This window comes from Acomys russatus, chromosome 31, assembly GCF_903995435.1.
Source record: "Acomys russatus chromosome 31, mAcoRus1.1, whole genome shotgun sequence".
In the NCBI taxonomy this organism is placed as follows: Eukaryota; Metazoa; Chordata; class Mammalia; order Rodentia; family Muridae; genus Acomys; species Acomys russatus.
The window spans coordinates 28,546,697-28,563,389 of record NC_067167.1 but is presented as its reverse complement, the minus strand read 5'-3'; the positions used below and the strand labels follow the sequence as shown (position 1 = coordinate 28,563,389).

The 16,693-nt window shown below is 38.0% G+C and overlaps 1 protein-coding gene across 1 annotated transcript in view; it reads left to right on the top strand.

Moving 5' to 3' along the window:
• The window catches only part of Ptprq (protein tyrosine phosphatase receptor type Q), a 185,832-nt gene extending 171,140 nt beyond the window's left edge, over window positions 1–14,692 (top strand). The window contains exons 39-44 of the mRNA XM_051139929.1: window positions 5,886–6,020; window positions 6,339–6,464; window positions 8,036–8,184; window positions 8,712–8,847; window positions 13,930–14,053; window positions 14,433–14,692. Coding sequence (XP_050995886.1) covers window positions 5,886–6,020; window positions 6,339–6,464; window positions 8,036–8,184; window positions 8,712–8,847; window positions 13,930–14,053; window positions 14,433–14,470 — 708 coding nt within the window. The 3' untranslated portion in view covers window positions 14,471–14,692. The remainder of the gene's footprint in view (window positions 1–5,885; window positions 6,021–6,338; window positions 6,465–8,035; window positions 8,185–8,711; window positions 8,848–13,929; window positions 14,054–14,432) is intronic.
• The last annotated feature ends 2,001 nt before the right edge of the window (window positions 14,693–16,693 follow it).

The window sequence follows — 16,693 nt, the reverse complement described above, 5'->3', positions numbered from 1 at the left end:
ATAAATATCTTGAGATGCTGTAGAGTAGGATAGAGCTAAGTTGCCTACTATTTTCAACCCACCTCTTTTTGTAATGTTTTTCCAAATTTGGGACAAATGGTATAGAAGAATATGATACGGGCTCACCGAAACAGCAAGCACAGCCTTGCACGGGTCTGCACCGGGTCCTCGGTGTATATGTTATGGCTGTCACCTTGGTGGTTTTCTGGGACTTCTAACAGTGGGAACAGATGTGTCTCTCACTCCTTTGTGTACTCTTTGGGCTTTTCTTAGTGGGTTGCATTGTCTAGACTCTAGATGAGGGCTTCTGCGTTGCCATCTTGTATCTTGTTTTGTGGTATTTGGTTGTTGTGTCTTGGAGTCAGGCTGTTTCCTGAAGGGAACAGGAAGGAGAGTGTATCTGGGAGAGAAGGGGGGAACTAGGAGGGAACTGGGAGAAGTGGGGGGGTGGAGGGGAAACTGCTTGGGATGTTTTGTATGAGAGAAGAGTCTATTTTAAATTTAAAGAAAAAAGAAAAGAAAAAAAAAAAAGGGAAGCAGTTCTAGTCAGCATGACAGAAGCATACAGATGACGGAGCAAAGTAATGTTCATGAAGCTCCGGTGTTCTCTCTAAGTATTATAGATATCCATAGGCAACCATTAGCAAGTAATGAGATGTTTCAAGCAGGAGGCTGAGGGAAATGGTTCAATAACTAAGAGCACCTGTGGTTCTTGCAGAAGATTCAGGTTCTGTTCCAGCACCTGCACAATGGCTCACAACAACCTGATGCTCTCCTCTGAGCTCAGAGGGCACCATCCATGCATACCGCACACATCCGTGCATTCAGAAACAACACTTATAGACACAAAACAAATATATGCTTTAAAGATAGATGATTTAAACAATCTTTTGCTGAACTAGAAAGTCTACTTTATTGGAGCACACATTCTGTTACAGTAGGGTAACATTATTAAATATATGAAATCTTGTAAGACAAACAACCAAACAAGCCCCAGAAGTTCCTGTGACTTACATGGTAAGCAGGACCACGTTGGGGGGAACTTCATGTGAAAGCAGGTTTGCATCTGTATTGTGCATGTGTGTCATATTGCTAATACTTTCCAGGAAAGCATCCTTTACTGGAGATACCAGAAACAAAGGAAAAACACACAGCGATGATATCATAGTGATTTTTCACTTCTCTGCCTCCAAACAGGCTTTTTTTTTTTTTAACCTCAGAAAACATGGGACAGTTCATTTTCTCTAATTTATCAGTTTTGTGATGACACTGTCAATGGAAAGTTGATGAAGTATCCCAAAAAGCAAACAACAGAGATCAGAGTGGCCTTAGTGTCCTAATTTCTTTGGATCTGGGATGAAAAGGAAAAGGACTAAAGGAAGGTAGCACAATAAGGTATCTGCATGAAGGAAAACAGGCTCCCTGGGCAGGAGAAGGGAGGAGCAGGTGGCAGTCAGGAGTTTCTTAGAGCCAGGACCTATCAGGAGACTCTGATGGCAGTACACGGTCGTCTGTCCTGGGCCAGTCTGGGAAATTGTATTTCTTTCGCCAGGACTTAGTGATGAGCAATTTTGATAAAGGATGTACCATGTGAAAGGAAAGGGATGAGCAATTGCAGCCTCACAGGCAGCTAATTGTATCGATACATCTAGAAACAATTCAGTGGGGCAGATGATAAAATGAGATTTATGGAAAAGAGGAAGTCTCTGCTGCCAAGCATGGTACCAGAAATTCTCTATCAACAACTTTTAACCCCCCGTGCACTTGTGCGTACCATTATCAATGGTGTGTTAAGTTTGGAGCCACTAAGATGAAATATTAAATAATTAATGTATTTGAAACTGAAAAAGAAAAATACTACTTTGTTTTAATACTTCAATTGCTTTCTTTGACATATTCTACAATGCCTGAGACTTAGTACACAGTGAGCAAATGGGCTCACTAAAAGGGGCATTTGCCTAACATTTTAATTACTTTTTTTTTACACATATATATATAAAGTAAACTACATACAGCAAGAAGAACCACAGAACAATCAGGAATTATACTCATGTCATGTTTATAGTGTTTTGGCTGTTTGTATTCGAAGAAAACATTTTCTGCTTCTAAGATTCTGAATGTAACTCAATATCTATCATATCTCATCTCTATCAACTTAAAACTTGCACATTCTATTTACTCAGGTAATTAATTTTACTCCTTCTCAAGTGTCTAATGAGGTTGGAGATGAAATAGTTTAACTTCACAAAATAAGGGGCACGTTTAATGAGTTAGGTGGGAGTGTTATACAGGGACTTCAGAACTTGGGCTGGACTCTTTCCACCTTCCTGTATCTGTGACCCTAGGCCCTCCAAATCTCTATATCTATAAATTAGGAAGAAAAATAAAATCCTAAAGGCTGTTAGAGACTTAAAGAAATTAATCTGTGCCAAGAGCTAATCACATTGGGAGTCCCATGAAGAGCACCTAATGAATGCATGTTACTTTTATTGTAGTGGATGTTTACTTACAGTAGATCTGACACTTCTTGGCTAGTCACCCAGAGGCAAATCTTAGGAAATACCTTAAAGGCTGCCATAAAAACTGCCAAAGAGAGTCAATAATGATGATGAGAATTTAAATCTGCAAAAACCTCTCCTACTTTTTTTTTTTTCTAATTATTATACAGCTTTAAAACCCGTTAAACTGTACATTCCAGTTTAGGGAGAGCTTTCGAGTTAACAGGTCTCTTCTCAGAGGAAGTGAGTTTTATACATTGATACTCAAAACTAGAGGGTAAGTAGTAAAAGGAAGTAGCGTGCTTCCCCAGCACTAATAAAATATGAGGGAAATGTCTGGAGCATTTCCCCTGGTGCTGCAGTTCACCTCTCGTTAGCCTTCCTTTAGAATCAAGTTGGTTCAACCAAAAAGAAAAAAAAATAGCTTAAATCTACTTTTCCTCTCAGTATGAAAAGCAAAATGGAAATGGGGCTATAAAAACGGTGTATTAAGAAAGATTAAAAATAAGATGTATACATTTAAAACACCCTGGCAATGTTTAAGGTGACTAGAGCACAGGTCATTGGCTACAAACCTTCATGTTCCACCACAGGCCTTTGCCTTCCCTAACACATTTCTTTTTAAAATTTTAATTAAATTTACTCTTTGATGAAGAAGAAGGAGGAGGAGGGGGAGGAGGAGGAGAAGGAGAATAAGGAAGAGGAGGAGGGAGAGGAGGAGGGGGAGGAGGAGGAGGAGAAGAAAAAGAAGGAAGAAGAAGGAGGAGGAGGAGGAAGAGAGATGAAAGAAAGCCCAACAACAACAAAAATAAAGGCATAACAAAGCATATTGACAATCCAGGAAAATAAGAGACATTTAATGTGATTTTTGTAAATGTTTGCTAAAAAGTTTTAAAAAATGATACTATATTTATGTGTTTATGCCTGAGTTTTTACAGAATAGAGTATAGCTTGTAGAATGAGGCATTGATCAGTCTCCGAGCAAGTTCCTTCCAAACCTGTCTCACTAGTTAGTCTATTCCCTCACTCATAGTCACTAAACAGAGAAGGGGCAAGCTGCCCTTCCTCATTGCCTATCTGCCTCCCTCCTCACTGAATCCACGGACTTGAGTCTGTGGTAACAAGTAGAGGATACTCTATCTGCACCTTTTTGTTTTAATCACTATCTCAAAGATTCTCAGATTAATCTTCAAAATCTATTGCTCTCTCAACATTACCTCTCTCCTAACTCTTGGTAATGTCAAAATCCAATCAGAATGTTGATTTACTGCTGCAGTAATCATTTTCCTGATCTCTCCCAGTAACCTGCCCTGTACTTAACAACATCACAATGTCCACAGCACAGACCTCACCAGCACCTGCAGTAAACCTCCCTACAACCTTCAAAACCTTTCCTTCCAGATCACATGTGCTGGACAGTTTGCCCTCTCTGCTATAAAGTGTAGTGCATAAATCTTAGCAGATTTTCTGTCTTTTCCATCCCAACCAATACTTCACCTTCTTCCAAAGTTTATGTTTCACACATTATTATTGTTGTTCATTTTGCTTTCTATTTTTCTAAGGGTTTTATTTCTTCTCTAGTTTTGCATGCTTGATAATTATACTATTTATTTTTAAATATTAAACTCTGTGTGAATTCTCTGTTCCACTGATACGGTTGGAGAAATACTCATGACCATACTACAAGGTGCACCACTTTAAACTCAGCTTTATTAACAGGAGATTTTTAAAAATTATGCACAGTCCCCTAACCCATTCAAGTCCCTGCCGTCAGTATGGTTTCATGACTTCTCCCAGCTCCAAGGCTTGTCTCACATGTCCATCTAAACCTGATGGCTGAGCTGCCTCACTAATACAGTGGATGAAGTGAAAAGGCTTGTCTTCACCTACATCCACAGACTCACTCTTTCTTCTGTGGCCAAAACAAACTGCCCCAGTCTCTAGTTAGCCAATTCCTCCATCTCTAAGAATATATGCTGAGAATTCTCCTTCTCTTTGCTGCCCCATTAGTGTTATTCTTTGAGAAACCATGCAAACATATTGTGATTTCCTCCATCTTACAGAGAAATATCATAGTATTATATTCCAGATTCCTAATTACTTCTGGATTCATTCTGTGGCTGCTTTCTTCCTTTGTTAATTTTTTTAACTCTTTATTTTTATGTGTATGTGTGTCTGCCCATGTGTGTTTATATAATGTGTTGGGGTGGCTACCCATGGTGGATAGAGGAGACTTAGAATAATATCTTGGGACTTGAGCTACAGGTGATGGTAAGGAGCTCGATGTGCATGTTAGAATCTACACCCAGGCTCTCTGGAGGACTAAAAAGCTCTCTTAACTGTTGAGACATCTCTCCAGCTTCCCTCCTCACCCCCTTTTTGGAGACAAGGTTCCTTGTACATTGGGATGGCCTGGAACTCACCATGAGGATGACTTTGAACTCCTGATATGTCTGCCTCCATACCTCAAGTGCTGGGATTCTGTACCTACACCGTCACACCCAAACTTTCCATATAGTGCTGTGCCCCTCTCAGACTAGAGCCCCTTAAAAAATTATCTGTGCTCACCTTTCATTCTTTTTCTTCTTCCTTATCTATTCAGGCTACTGCAATCATGTTTTGATGCCAAGTGAGCTCAAAACAAAGAAAACAAAACGAAACAACAAAACAAAACACTTCCTCTCCAAAAAACTGCCCTATATGAGATCAGCTAACTATTCAGGAAACTTGCATCTAATGTCAGGACCTTTACCCTTTCATTAGAACAGTCAGATGCTCTGACTCACTCATCTATTACACACTGACCATCTCTCAGATTGACCTGCAAACCTTGGGAGGATCTAGATCACAATCATTGAACTGTCTCCTAGTAAACTCGTGTTCCTGATGGTCTCAGCTAGTCAGATGAGTTTAAGTCACACTGCCTTCTTCTTAGAATGCCTTCCTTAGTTCCAAATGCATATGCCTAGTTGTGTAATGTTTCAATTTGAACATTTAATGGTTCAAATTCAATATATTCAATTTGAATTGCCGATTTTCCATACAAATTCACTTATTTTTAAACCTTCTCTTCCTCCTCCTCCTCCTCCTTCTCTTCCTTCTCCTCCTCGTCCTTCTTCTTCCTTGGAGTCACTGTTTGGTTTACCTGTTCATCTCATGCCCCACATAGATGTACTATCAAATTCTTTGCATTATATTGGATTGTGAGTTTTTTAGTTCACATTTGGGGTTTGGAATGTCTCAGAATATTCACCACTCAAAAGTAGACAATACTTTTAAATAACCATGTCATTTTACAACTAATGTATTTCTAGAATTGCTTGAAAGTAGAAAGTATGTTACTTCAATGTAAATACTGATGCTGTGTGTGTAATTGCATCCTTCTAGGGATATTTGTGTCCAAATGAGTTTATTGCTACTCAAGGCCCATTGCCAGGAACAGTTGGAGACTTTTGGAGGATGGTATGGGAAACCAGAGCAAAAACATTAGTAATGCTCACACAGTGTTTCGAGAAAGGACGGGTGAGTTATATGAAGTATCTTCAAATAATGTGCTGCTTTACAGTTGTATTAATATTGGTGAATATCCAAGCTAGTGCTATGAATAGGTCATCAAACAAATATGTGTATAAACTGGGCAGGGTAGAACATGCCTTTAATCCCAGCACTAGGGGAGGCAGAAGTAGGTGGATCTCTGTAAGTTCAAGGCAAGTCTGGTCTAGAAAGCAAGCCCAAGACAGCCTAGGCTAAACAGAGAAACTTTGTTTCAAAAAAAATCTGTGTATAAAGAAGCTTTGCGGTGCTACGATGGCTCATGACTGCTGTTTTTTCTGGGTTCAGATCAGATGCCATCAGTATTGGCCAGAGGACAACAAGCCCGTGACAGTCTTCGGAGACATAGTAATTACAAAACTTATGGAGGACATTCAGATCGATTGGACCATCAGGGATCTGAAAATCGAAAGGGTAAAAACAAAATAAAAAGAAAGAAATAGTGAATGTGGCATAAAATAAGAGTGACCTAGATGTATAAAGTAAAACTAATACCTGAATTATCTGTGAACATATAGCTATGTACTTAACTATGCTTTTCCACTGTTCTATAAATGTTCTGATTTGATGCAGGCATGGCAGTATTCATGTTACTGTCTCATTTTGAATCATGTGAATACAGTATATATATATATATACAAGCACCAGACTCAGGTTGGAAAACAAATAGGAAAAGAAAGAAAATACAAAGCACTGTGTTTGTTTTATGTGAAGAAACTTTATTAACATAGCATGTGCATGCGTGTGCATGTGTGTGTGTGTGTCTTTTATGTGTAGTTCATGTATTTATATACAGGTTTAGGCACGGGTTTAGGTGCAGGTGTGCATGCACAGGTGCTTGTCCACTCATTGATCACTTCCCCCTGGTGGGGCCACCTTGCCAGACCACAGGGGAAAGGAGAAGCAAGCAGTCCAGATGAGACTTGATAGGCTGAGGTCGGATGATAATGGGAGGAGGGCTTCCCTAGGAGAGGGGGAAAGGGTATGAGTGAGAGAAGGTGGAACTGGGAGGAGATGAGGGAAGGGGCTAAAATTGGGATGTAACGTGAACAAATTAAATTTTTTAATTAAAAAAAAAAAAGATAGCATACCCATGGCCAATGAGCAATGTTGGGAGTCTTTCTTTGACTGCTTGTCACCTTTCTGTTTCTAGACAGAGACTCACAAGGAACCTGAAGCATATCAACTTGTTTAGGCCAATGAGCTTCAACAGTCCACTTGTCTCTGACCCTCCCTCCCACTGCCACAATATTTGGGTTTACAGATGTGTGTCACCATGCCTAGCTATTCATGTGGGTGCTGGGAATCGGAAGGCTGGCTCTCATGTTCTCATGGTAGCCATCTCCTCAGCCTCTTGACTTCCTTTTTAATGCGGAACTACCAGAGAAGAGTCAGTACAGGCTACCAATGTATTAGTATGTAACTATCTCGTTTCATAAAGTCTTTCCCTTTCTGAATTACTAGACACTAAATGTCATTGTTATATATAGATAGCGTATTTATGTACTTGTTTTACGTCAAAATCTAAGCTCTGCTGAATGTCATGCTACTTTATAGTAGATTTTATTATATGTCTTCAAATCTGTTTAAAGCTCTTTTACTTTACACATTCACACATAATTTTATAATACACCATAACAAATTCACACATAATTGTTTAAATTTTACAAACTCACACATAAATTTTATAACATACCATAAGAAACCATTTCCCCTTTTCCTTCTTTTGTTTTGTGCTGGGAATTGAACCCAGGGTCTTCTGTATCCTAGGCAAAAACTCTGCCCTTGAGCTATAGTGGCAGCCTCAGTCCTGTTAATTGTGAGAGTCAGAGCTATCTTATTAGAAATTATGTAAAGAGGATTTGTTCTGACTAGAAAAACATAACTTTTATAAAGTAATCTGTGAAAGCTAAGACACCAGTAGTCTTTGTCCGGCATGTCATTCTAACTCACGTTGTGACCCTTTCATCTGCCACCTTGTCTAGCATGGAGATTGCATGACTGTCCGGCAGTGTAACTTCACTGGTTGGCCTGAGCATGGGGTTCCTGAGAACACTACCCCTCTGATTCACTTTGTGAAGCTGGTGAGAACAAGCCGAGCCCAGGATGCCACCCCTATGGTTGTACATTGCAGGTAAGTAAGGCGCTGTAGAACCCATTGGATGCTTGGAATGGTCCACAATCTGATGAGGCCTTATCATCATCACAGTGCTATTTTAGTTTTTTTTTTTTTTATAGAAGATGCATTTAGATTCATTTCAATTCATATCCAAGCATTTGATTGGCTACAGTAAACCAGAATATAGCTTTTTAAAAGTTATATCAGAAGATGAGTGAAGAGTTAATGTCTCATAAAGCAAAGTTGAATCTCTATCAGTATAGAATTTATTATTTTAATCTATTGTCTAGATAGGCCTCAAAATCATTTAAAAATACCAACCCATCACTTGGCATGCATGTATATTTCTGATAAAGGCAACAGAATAAGGCATCTTCCTGTATGTCAACACAGTTTTGATTAAAAATATCAATATCCAAAATCTCCAAATACCAATATACTCCCAGATAAGAAAAGCTTCTCAGAATGTACTATCATCTACATCATCAACATGGATTGGCCTTTGCTGAAAAAGTGCCCCTATAACTTCATCCTCCTTGCAGTGCTGGGGTTGGAAGAACTGGAGTTTTCATTGCGCTGGACCACTTAACACAACATATAAACGACCATGATTTTGTGGACATATACGGACTAGTAGCTGAACTGAGGAGTGAGAGGATGTGCATGGTGCAGAACCTGGTAAGATACCTAAGCTCACACTCAATTCTTGGTTGCCAGCTCTAGGATTCCTACATGGGAGCATCTTCCTGACACAGCCTGCATTGTGCGAACCCATTTCCCTCTGTTTCAAACCCTGAGTGAGGTGAAGCAGGTGCAGACTATGGGATAACTAAAGATATGCCTGAGAACTTTCACTGACTGCTCATCCTAATTAATTGATACTGGTAGGTGCGTAGAAAGCAATTTAAAGCACAGCTTAGTATTTAACATTTAGCAAATTTGAAAAATGTAGAAAACAAATTCAAAGCAATTTCTTCAAAATGTACTAAAAGCTGTAGTTGGAAAAAACTGATTAGAGTATTGACTTTAATAAGTTTCTATGTGCTTCATTTGCCTGCATTTATGTCATTGCATATTAGTATTAGTGATTATCACAGCATGTCATCAACTGAATATTAGGAATTTTTACTCATCACTTTGGATAAAATATCTATAATATAGATTTCTTCCTTCATTAATAAAGTACACAGTATAATGGGAATGAGACCAAATGGAAATGAGTCATTTGATGTCTGCTGGCTTTCTAATAACATATCAAGTCCTTTACATACACGGTTTTATGCAGTCCCAGTATAATCCTTATCAGAAGATTGGGTGCAAAAAAACCAAGCAACAATGTAAGCCTTACTGTCTATGCTTTATGAGCAAAGAAGCAGAGGTTCCCAGAAGGACAATGACATTTCCAAGGGTTGGAAGCAAAAATTCAAACTCTCATATCTTTAACCAAAATATAGACGTTGTTCCAGTCTATCTCTTTTCACTGGACTTTGTACACTGTACAAATACAAAGACTCTTTTCTACCAATAAGCACAAAGGTGTGTTGCATCAGACTTTTCCAAAGTGTACAATGAAATACAAGTGGGTACCAAACTTATTAAAATCTGAGAAAGCAGAACTGGTGCTAAATGTGAGGGGGAAAAAGGCCTTTAAATGTGGAATTTCATAGAACCCTTAAGCTCCTCACTGACAATAACAAACTAAGTTTCTTTTTTTTGCAGCATTTCTCATGCTTGTGTGGCCTCTCAGTATTTTTGGCCTCCTGCACACCTACGATGCCATCCCATGGTACATTACTTGTGTTTGGAAGCTGATGCCATAGGCTTCAGATGTCCAACCTTATCGGGGAAAGTGTTTACATATTTAGCTCCAACACAAATTATTTATTTTTCACAAATAAAGTGTATGACTATGTAAATTATGGAATGAAAGCAAAATAAGAAATAGGAAAACATGGACAAGCAGGGAACACGTCTCTAATGTTTGTACTAGTTGTTTGGGCTTCATGTCGTTACAGGCTTTCTTAAGCATATTTTAAGTTGCTTATAATTTTTAAGACAAAATGGCTCAGCAGTTAAGGGCACTGACTGCTCTTCCAAAGGACATAAACTCAATTCCCAACACCCACGACCTTCTGTAACTGCAGTCCTGGAGGAGCCAGCACCCTCTTCTGGGTTCCTCAGGCAATACACACACAGACACGCAATCAGGCAAATACTTGTACCCATCAAATAAAAGAAAGGTTTAAAAAAGTGGTAAGCCTTTGTCATATCTTATTACAGCATTGTTGTGAATAATGTTATTTTCTACCTGTGATTTGGTGCAATATTATTTTAGAAGCATGAAGAGTGCTAAGCATACCAATGTCTTCTTATTTATTGGAGCTTGCACGTAAAATATACATCTTAACCTCTTGCGTCTTTGAACGAGTCATTCACAGAGATTCCTAGATCTTGTCCACGTCCATTACCTCGTGTGCTGACAGGGGACAAGTAGGTGAAGCATCTCTCTTCCCTCAAGGTGGAATTCAGAAATGGAATATGCCACGAGACAAGGGCTGCCATCATGGATATACAACCTAAGTATTTATAGATCCCCAAACACAGAAGCACTGTGCATTTGGATTACTTTTTATGTCACCGACTAAATTACTTTTGATAAAGAAACTTTTGACAAGCTTAATCTAAAGTCACCATTATTATAATTTTTAATACATTATAGACACAAAATTCCCACCAGCATATCCTTATCCTAAATTTAAATACTTTTTTCTATCATTATTACACACACACACACACACACACACACACACACACACACACACACATACACACGCATGCACACACAAACTCCTGAGTTCACTTAGCATTGCCTGTATATACCTGGGTTTAGGGCTGACCATTAGACTCTGGCAATCCTAAAGGGAACTGGCTCTTCCTCCCTCAGCAGCCATTGACCGCCTGCAGCTCTACAAGTAGTGGTGGGGCCTTGTGAGCCTTTCCTCCATCCATGCTGGCATGGTTAAAGACTGCATGTGCATTCTGTAGTAGGCCATGCAAATCAGATGGCTGTTCTTTTTCCTGGGGTCTTAGGAGGACTCCAATATCAATCCAACTCTTGGCCATTATAAAACTTAGATTTTCTTTTTCATTTGAGTTAAAAATAGAAATAAGGATAAAAAGAGAGCTAACATTTTCTTCTCAAATCATTAATGATAAATGCTGACATCTTACAGTGTTGACAGAATTAGTAGTTGCCGCTCTTGTCTAGCAGTTGATTGGCTCCCGAGCCCAGATTCCATCTTCAAATAATAAAAATGGAATCATTTGCCAGACTTTGCAACTTTGTGGAACTGACCTTTATGAAGAGCGTGTTCAATCAACAACTAACAAACATGCCCATTTTAGCACTTGATGTGTGTCATGAACGTCTTACATCATATTTGTTAGCCAGTTGAAGTAAAACCAGGCTCTGGGTCAGGGAATGGCATATTCAAGGTTTCAAAGTCGGAACCAAGTTCATACTCGAGCTCTGATGATTTTTGGTTCTGCAGCTTTGAGCTGTTTTCCTTTAGTGAGCTGTGTGATTTACACAAACATGGTATTGGCATTAGTTAAAAGCAAATGTCTACAGGACTAAGTATCACGTCCAGGATGTAGTGCATACTACCCTGCAAGATTTCTCTGCATCTCCTCCTTGCAGGAAATCAGATGCTCTGAAGTTCATTCATCTGTCTTAGTTCTCTGACATTAGGCCTTATCTATTCTCTGTAATAAAAAAAAGGGGGGGTGAGTGGGTGGGTGAATGACTACTTCCTCGCTCCAGTCCTTATAAACCCGTGTTGCTTTGCCAAAGAGTCATGCCTTATTTTCTTCTGTTGCACTGAGGAGTGATTTCAGCTTCCATGAGGAATGTTCCTGTCTCGGCACGCACTGCAGTTACTGAGCACAGGAGTGGGAAGGCAGCAACATCCTGCCGCTGAGAGACACCAAAGATACACAGATCTTAACTATCAGTGAATAGCCATTCTGAAAGAAGGCTCTGAAGTGTTAGGACATCCTGAAATATTCTTGATGCCTTGACTAATGGTCGACCCGGATTAGTATACTTCCTGCTTTGGGTTCTCCTGGAAGTTAGTGGACGTAAACTCGTGTGGTAAAAAGAAAAATAACTAATCGTACCTTTACCACGTATTTTATGCCCGTGATGTCTTTTAAATCTCCCAGCACAGGTTTTATTATTCTTGGGACCAGGGAATCGAGCATCAGATAAAAATATGAATTCTTAAGGTAGTATAGTATGGTTGTTTAAGGTAGAAACTGCACTTTTCATGACGTTCCACTGACTGCTTGGCAATTAGATACAATGCCAGAGGGATTGTGGACCTACAGGACTGTCGCACACAGCTTGGCTGGCTCCCCTGGCAGAGCTCCCAGCCAGCATTCTTTCCAACAGAGAAGATGAGATCCCAACAACCCAAAGCCTCAAATATCAAATGTGACTTCAAGTTCAAATGTGACTTTTAATGATACCCAAATTCATGAGTGTAATTATTTTTAAATAATTGTGTTGTGTTGACTTCTATTAATAATGTTATTCGCTGCATGATGTAAATTTGAGAAAAGATCATTATTATGACAAGGAACACTCTGGAAACTTCAGGAGAATTGTTACTTCCTGACTACACTTCACATCTAAACAAAGTCAAACACTGTAAGTTGATCATCTCTGAGTACAAAACTTGATCTCTAATGACTTTTTGTGTGTTCTCTAAATTACATCTGCCCTTAAGTGGTAAAGATTGGGCAGCTGTGAAATTTAAATGAGATGAAGTAAACAAATGCTTATTATACAATTGCTGTGTGCCACGAGCTGTTATTGCCAATTGAAATTGAGCACTAAATATCCAAGGGTTCTTCTGGTAGAGATGCCTTTCTAGTGGTGAAGCTTGGCTGGAAAAGTTTTGGAATCCTCAAAGAAATGAGTTCTGCTAATAGCAACAAGCAATTTCAGTTAAGAATTTCAATTGAAAAAATCTCCCAAAGGGTTTTAAGGCATTATGCTAATAGATATGACTATAACCACTTAAAATGATCATTCTTAAGGATTTTCTCAAAAGCTGTCTATAAACGTGTATGTGTGTGTGTTTTGAATAAAACATTCAATGATATTCTTTTAAAGCCAGGTGGGTTCTGTGGGCATGAGTAAGGACAGTTTAAAATAATCACTTTCATAGTCTGAGAAACTTTCCAGCAATGCTAACAGGTCATCATTAGCATTTTCGGTGTAGATGGTAGTGAGTTCAATGTTGACATGCCCTTGGAACATTAGAAGTCTTTGCCCAGCACTTGCATGTTCAAACACTTCAATAGCCAACTAATTTGTGTTCACAAATTGAAAACAGGTCTTTAGCATTGGGCTAGCCAAATGTCCCCTAGATTAGCAGAATTACTAAATCTATTTAAAAAGTGCACTCATAACTTTGCACAAGTAAATATAACATTTATTTTTATACATTTATTTCATTTTGACATTTATATATTATATAAACATCTATATAAATATATAAACATATTTACTTTCATAAGTAAGTATATTTTTCAGAAGTAAATTGTAAAGGTTTTTTTCAAATAAGTAGAAATTACTAAATTATGGGGAAAAGGAAGCTCACATATAGATTCAATAGGATTAGCTACTTCTTTTATACAGCAAGAAAGAAAATATTAATATATATTTTTTAAATATTCTTCCTTTGTTGCTAGGCACAGTATATCTTCTTACATCAGTGCATCCTGGATCTTTTATCAAATAAAGGAGGTCATCAGCCCATCTGTTTTGTTAACTACTCCTCACTTCAGAAGATGGACTCTTTGGATGCCATGGAAGGTAAGCAGGCACAATGCACACCCAATTCTCCGGTTGACTGTCTATTGCAGGACTATTAAGGTCATAATCACTGCAATTTCAGAATGCCTGAGAAGCTAGGTTAGTACCTATATCATGGTTTTCATTTCTTCATTATCTAAACTGGGACAATAGCCTTTCCTGTCTTGAACATGTTTTGCTGTTTAAAAAAATTCATCAGCAATTGACAGGGAAGCTATGAATTTGAAAAAGAGCAAGACGTGTGTGGGAGGGCTTAGATGGGGAAAAGAGAAGGTGGAAATGATGTAGGTATATTATAATCTCAAATGTAAAAGAAGAATTTAAACCTTTGGAACTGTTGAGTTCAGTACTGTCTTTGACATCTTACTATCCACGCTAGGTGATGTAGAGCTGGAGTGGGAAGAAACTACCATGTGAAATCTGGATCAAAGATTACAATCGGAAGATAGAATTTTCAGAACCCAGGAGCCAAAATTACCCCTCTTGCTTCTGAATTGAACTGGGCTTAGGAAATCTTTATGCTTCCCATCCTGTGCCTCACTAACTGGATGGACCATTTTACAGACGCCTGGAGGAAAATGCTTATATAAGATAGTTTTTTGTTTTATATGGAATTAAGTATTATGTATTTAAAATGTTTAAGAAAATGCATCATGAAAGTTATTTGAGGTCCTTAATGCTTTTTTGGAATGAGCCAAATATAAAATTATTATTATTATAGTGTACATGTTTCAGCGTGCACTTTCTCTATGTATTGGATTTCATTTTGAACAAAAGCTGTGGATGTTAATTTGGTGGTGTTATTTTGGCCTCTGGGGTGCTGCTGTTTCTTGTGGATGACTTCCAAGACTGTCATGATGATCTGTACTTCCATGCACGCCCCTGTGTTTTGAATCCTCTGTTTTATGAGTGCTGAGATATCATCTACTGACCCTGAACAGCTGAAGAGTAACCCCCTGACACTGCAGAGACCATTCGGCCTTTACTCAGCACACAGTGGCGCTCTGAGAAAGATTAGGGCTACTTAAATTGTACTGTGCTCTTCAGTTTACTAAAACGAAAAGAAAATTTCAAAGTGCGTGCAACCTCACACAGGAAGTTATAGAGTATCTTTCTAGCCTGCCTGCACTTGCACACCACCAGGCACAGATTGTATGTACCCCTCTATTGCTTTAAAAGACATTGTCAAGTGAATAAGAGTATTTGCCTGCTAGATTTACACTAAACCGAACACTAACAGTTTTGTAGAGTTTCTGAGTAGAAATGTATAAAAATGGCTATTAAATAATATTTGTTGTAAGATTGTAAACTGATGAGTGGCGTACTGCCCTAGCGCCAACAGAAACTTCTACATAGATGAATTGGATAGCTTTGCCTTCCTTCCCAAGGGCTGATTATACAGGAGAGTACTTGGTAGAACTTAAAGAAATTCATAAGTCTGGAGAAAATAAGACATCTTTTAAAAATAAAATCATTTTAACTCTTTTTTGTCTATGTAATAATGTATTTAATTGAACTATATGAAATTGTTTTGTCACAGAGTCACAGTCATAATAACTCAATATTACTCATTAGTCTACTTATATTATACTTATTTCTGCAGAACTATACATATAGAAAATGTGATGGCTAATAAAAGTGAACATTCATAAATTGAGTTACCTTGAAGCATGATTTGAAACATTAATTAAATGTAATAATATTAATATAATGACAATTATATTACAGCAAAGAATACATATTAATGTAAATATTTTCTATATTAGTACAACAAAATTATAATTTATAGGCTATATGTAATTCATATAAAATTATTTCCAAAGGCACCCTCAAAAATTGGTACTAATATGGAATGAACTACCCAAGCAACTAAATACCTTATTCTTAAAATCAGTCTCAGAAAAGGTGCAAAATTTATATACTGTTTTTATGGGAAGCAAATATAAACAAATACCAACTACAAATCCGACCAACATGTTGATGCTATTGAGAGTTACAAAACCCAACAATAACAATTAATGCAAAGTCTAAGAGGTTCAAATTTCAGCGAAACTCTCTATTGAAAATGTATGGCAGCAGAGTTTTTGTGGTAATTAAAGACAGAACGTAGTCTATGGAAAGTACTCATTGTATTTACCTTTTACATAGATAATAATAATAATAATAATAATAATAATATAATGACATTAGTAGTAGTAGAAGTAATTTGATTTAACCACGGGATCACCGTCTATGATATCTGCAAATTGGATGCAGGAGAATTTTTTCAGGGTTCGCCAGAGTGTTTGCATATGAATGTCCATGAAACAGACAAGTAACATCAGCTCTCTTCTAAAATAGCCCTGACCAAGCTTCGGCTTTTGGTAGAGTCATCTGTGGATTATCTTAAAGTGAAAAGGCTGCTCCGGAGAAAATGAGATAGCCTTAAGAACCACGTGTACATATACTCCAAGTATACCACTGTCTGATAGCAAACCATATGCTAAGTAATAATCAATCTATAGAAGACATTGGTGTCTGAATAGTTTTACATCTCCCAGAAATTAGTGAGGAAAATTTTTCAAAAAGACTTGAATTCTTTGCCAGAAAACAATGTGTAAGTTGTTACATATGTACAACTTTGTGACGTATCGAGATATC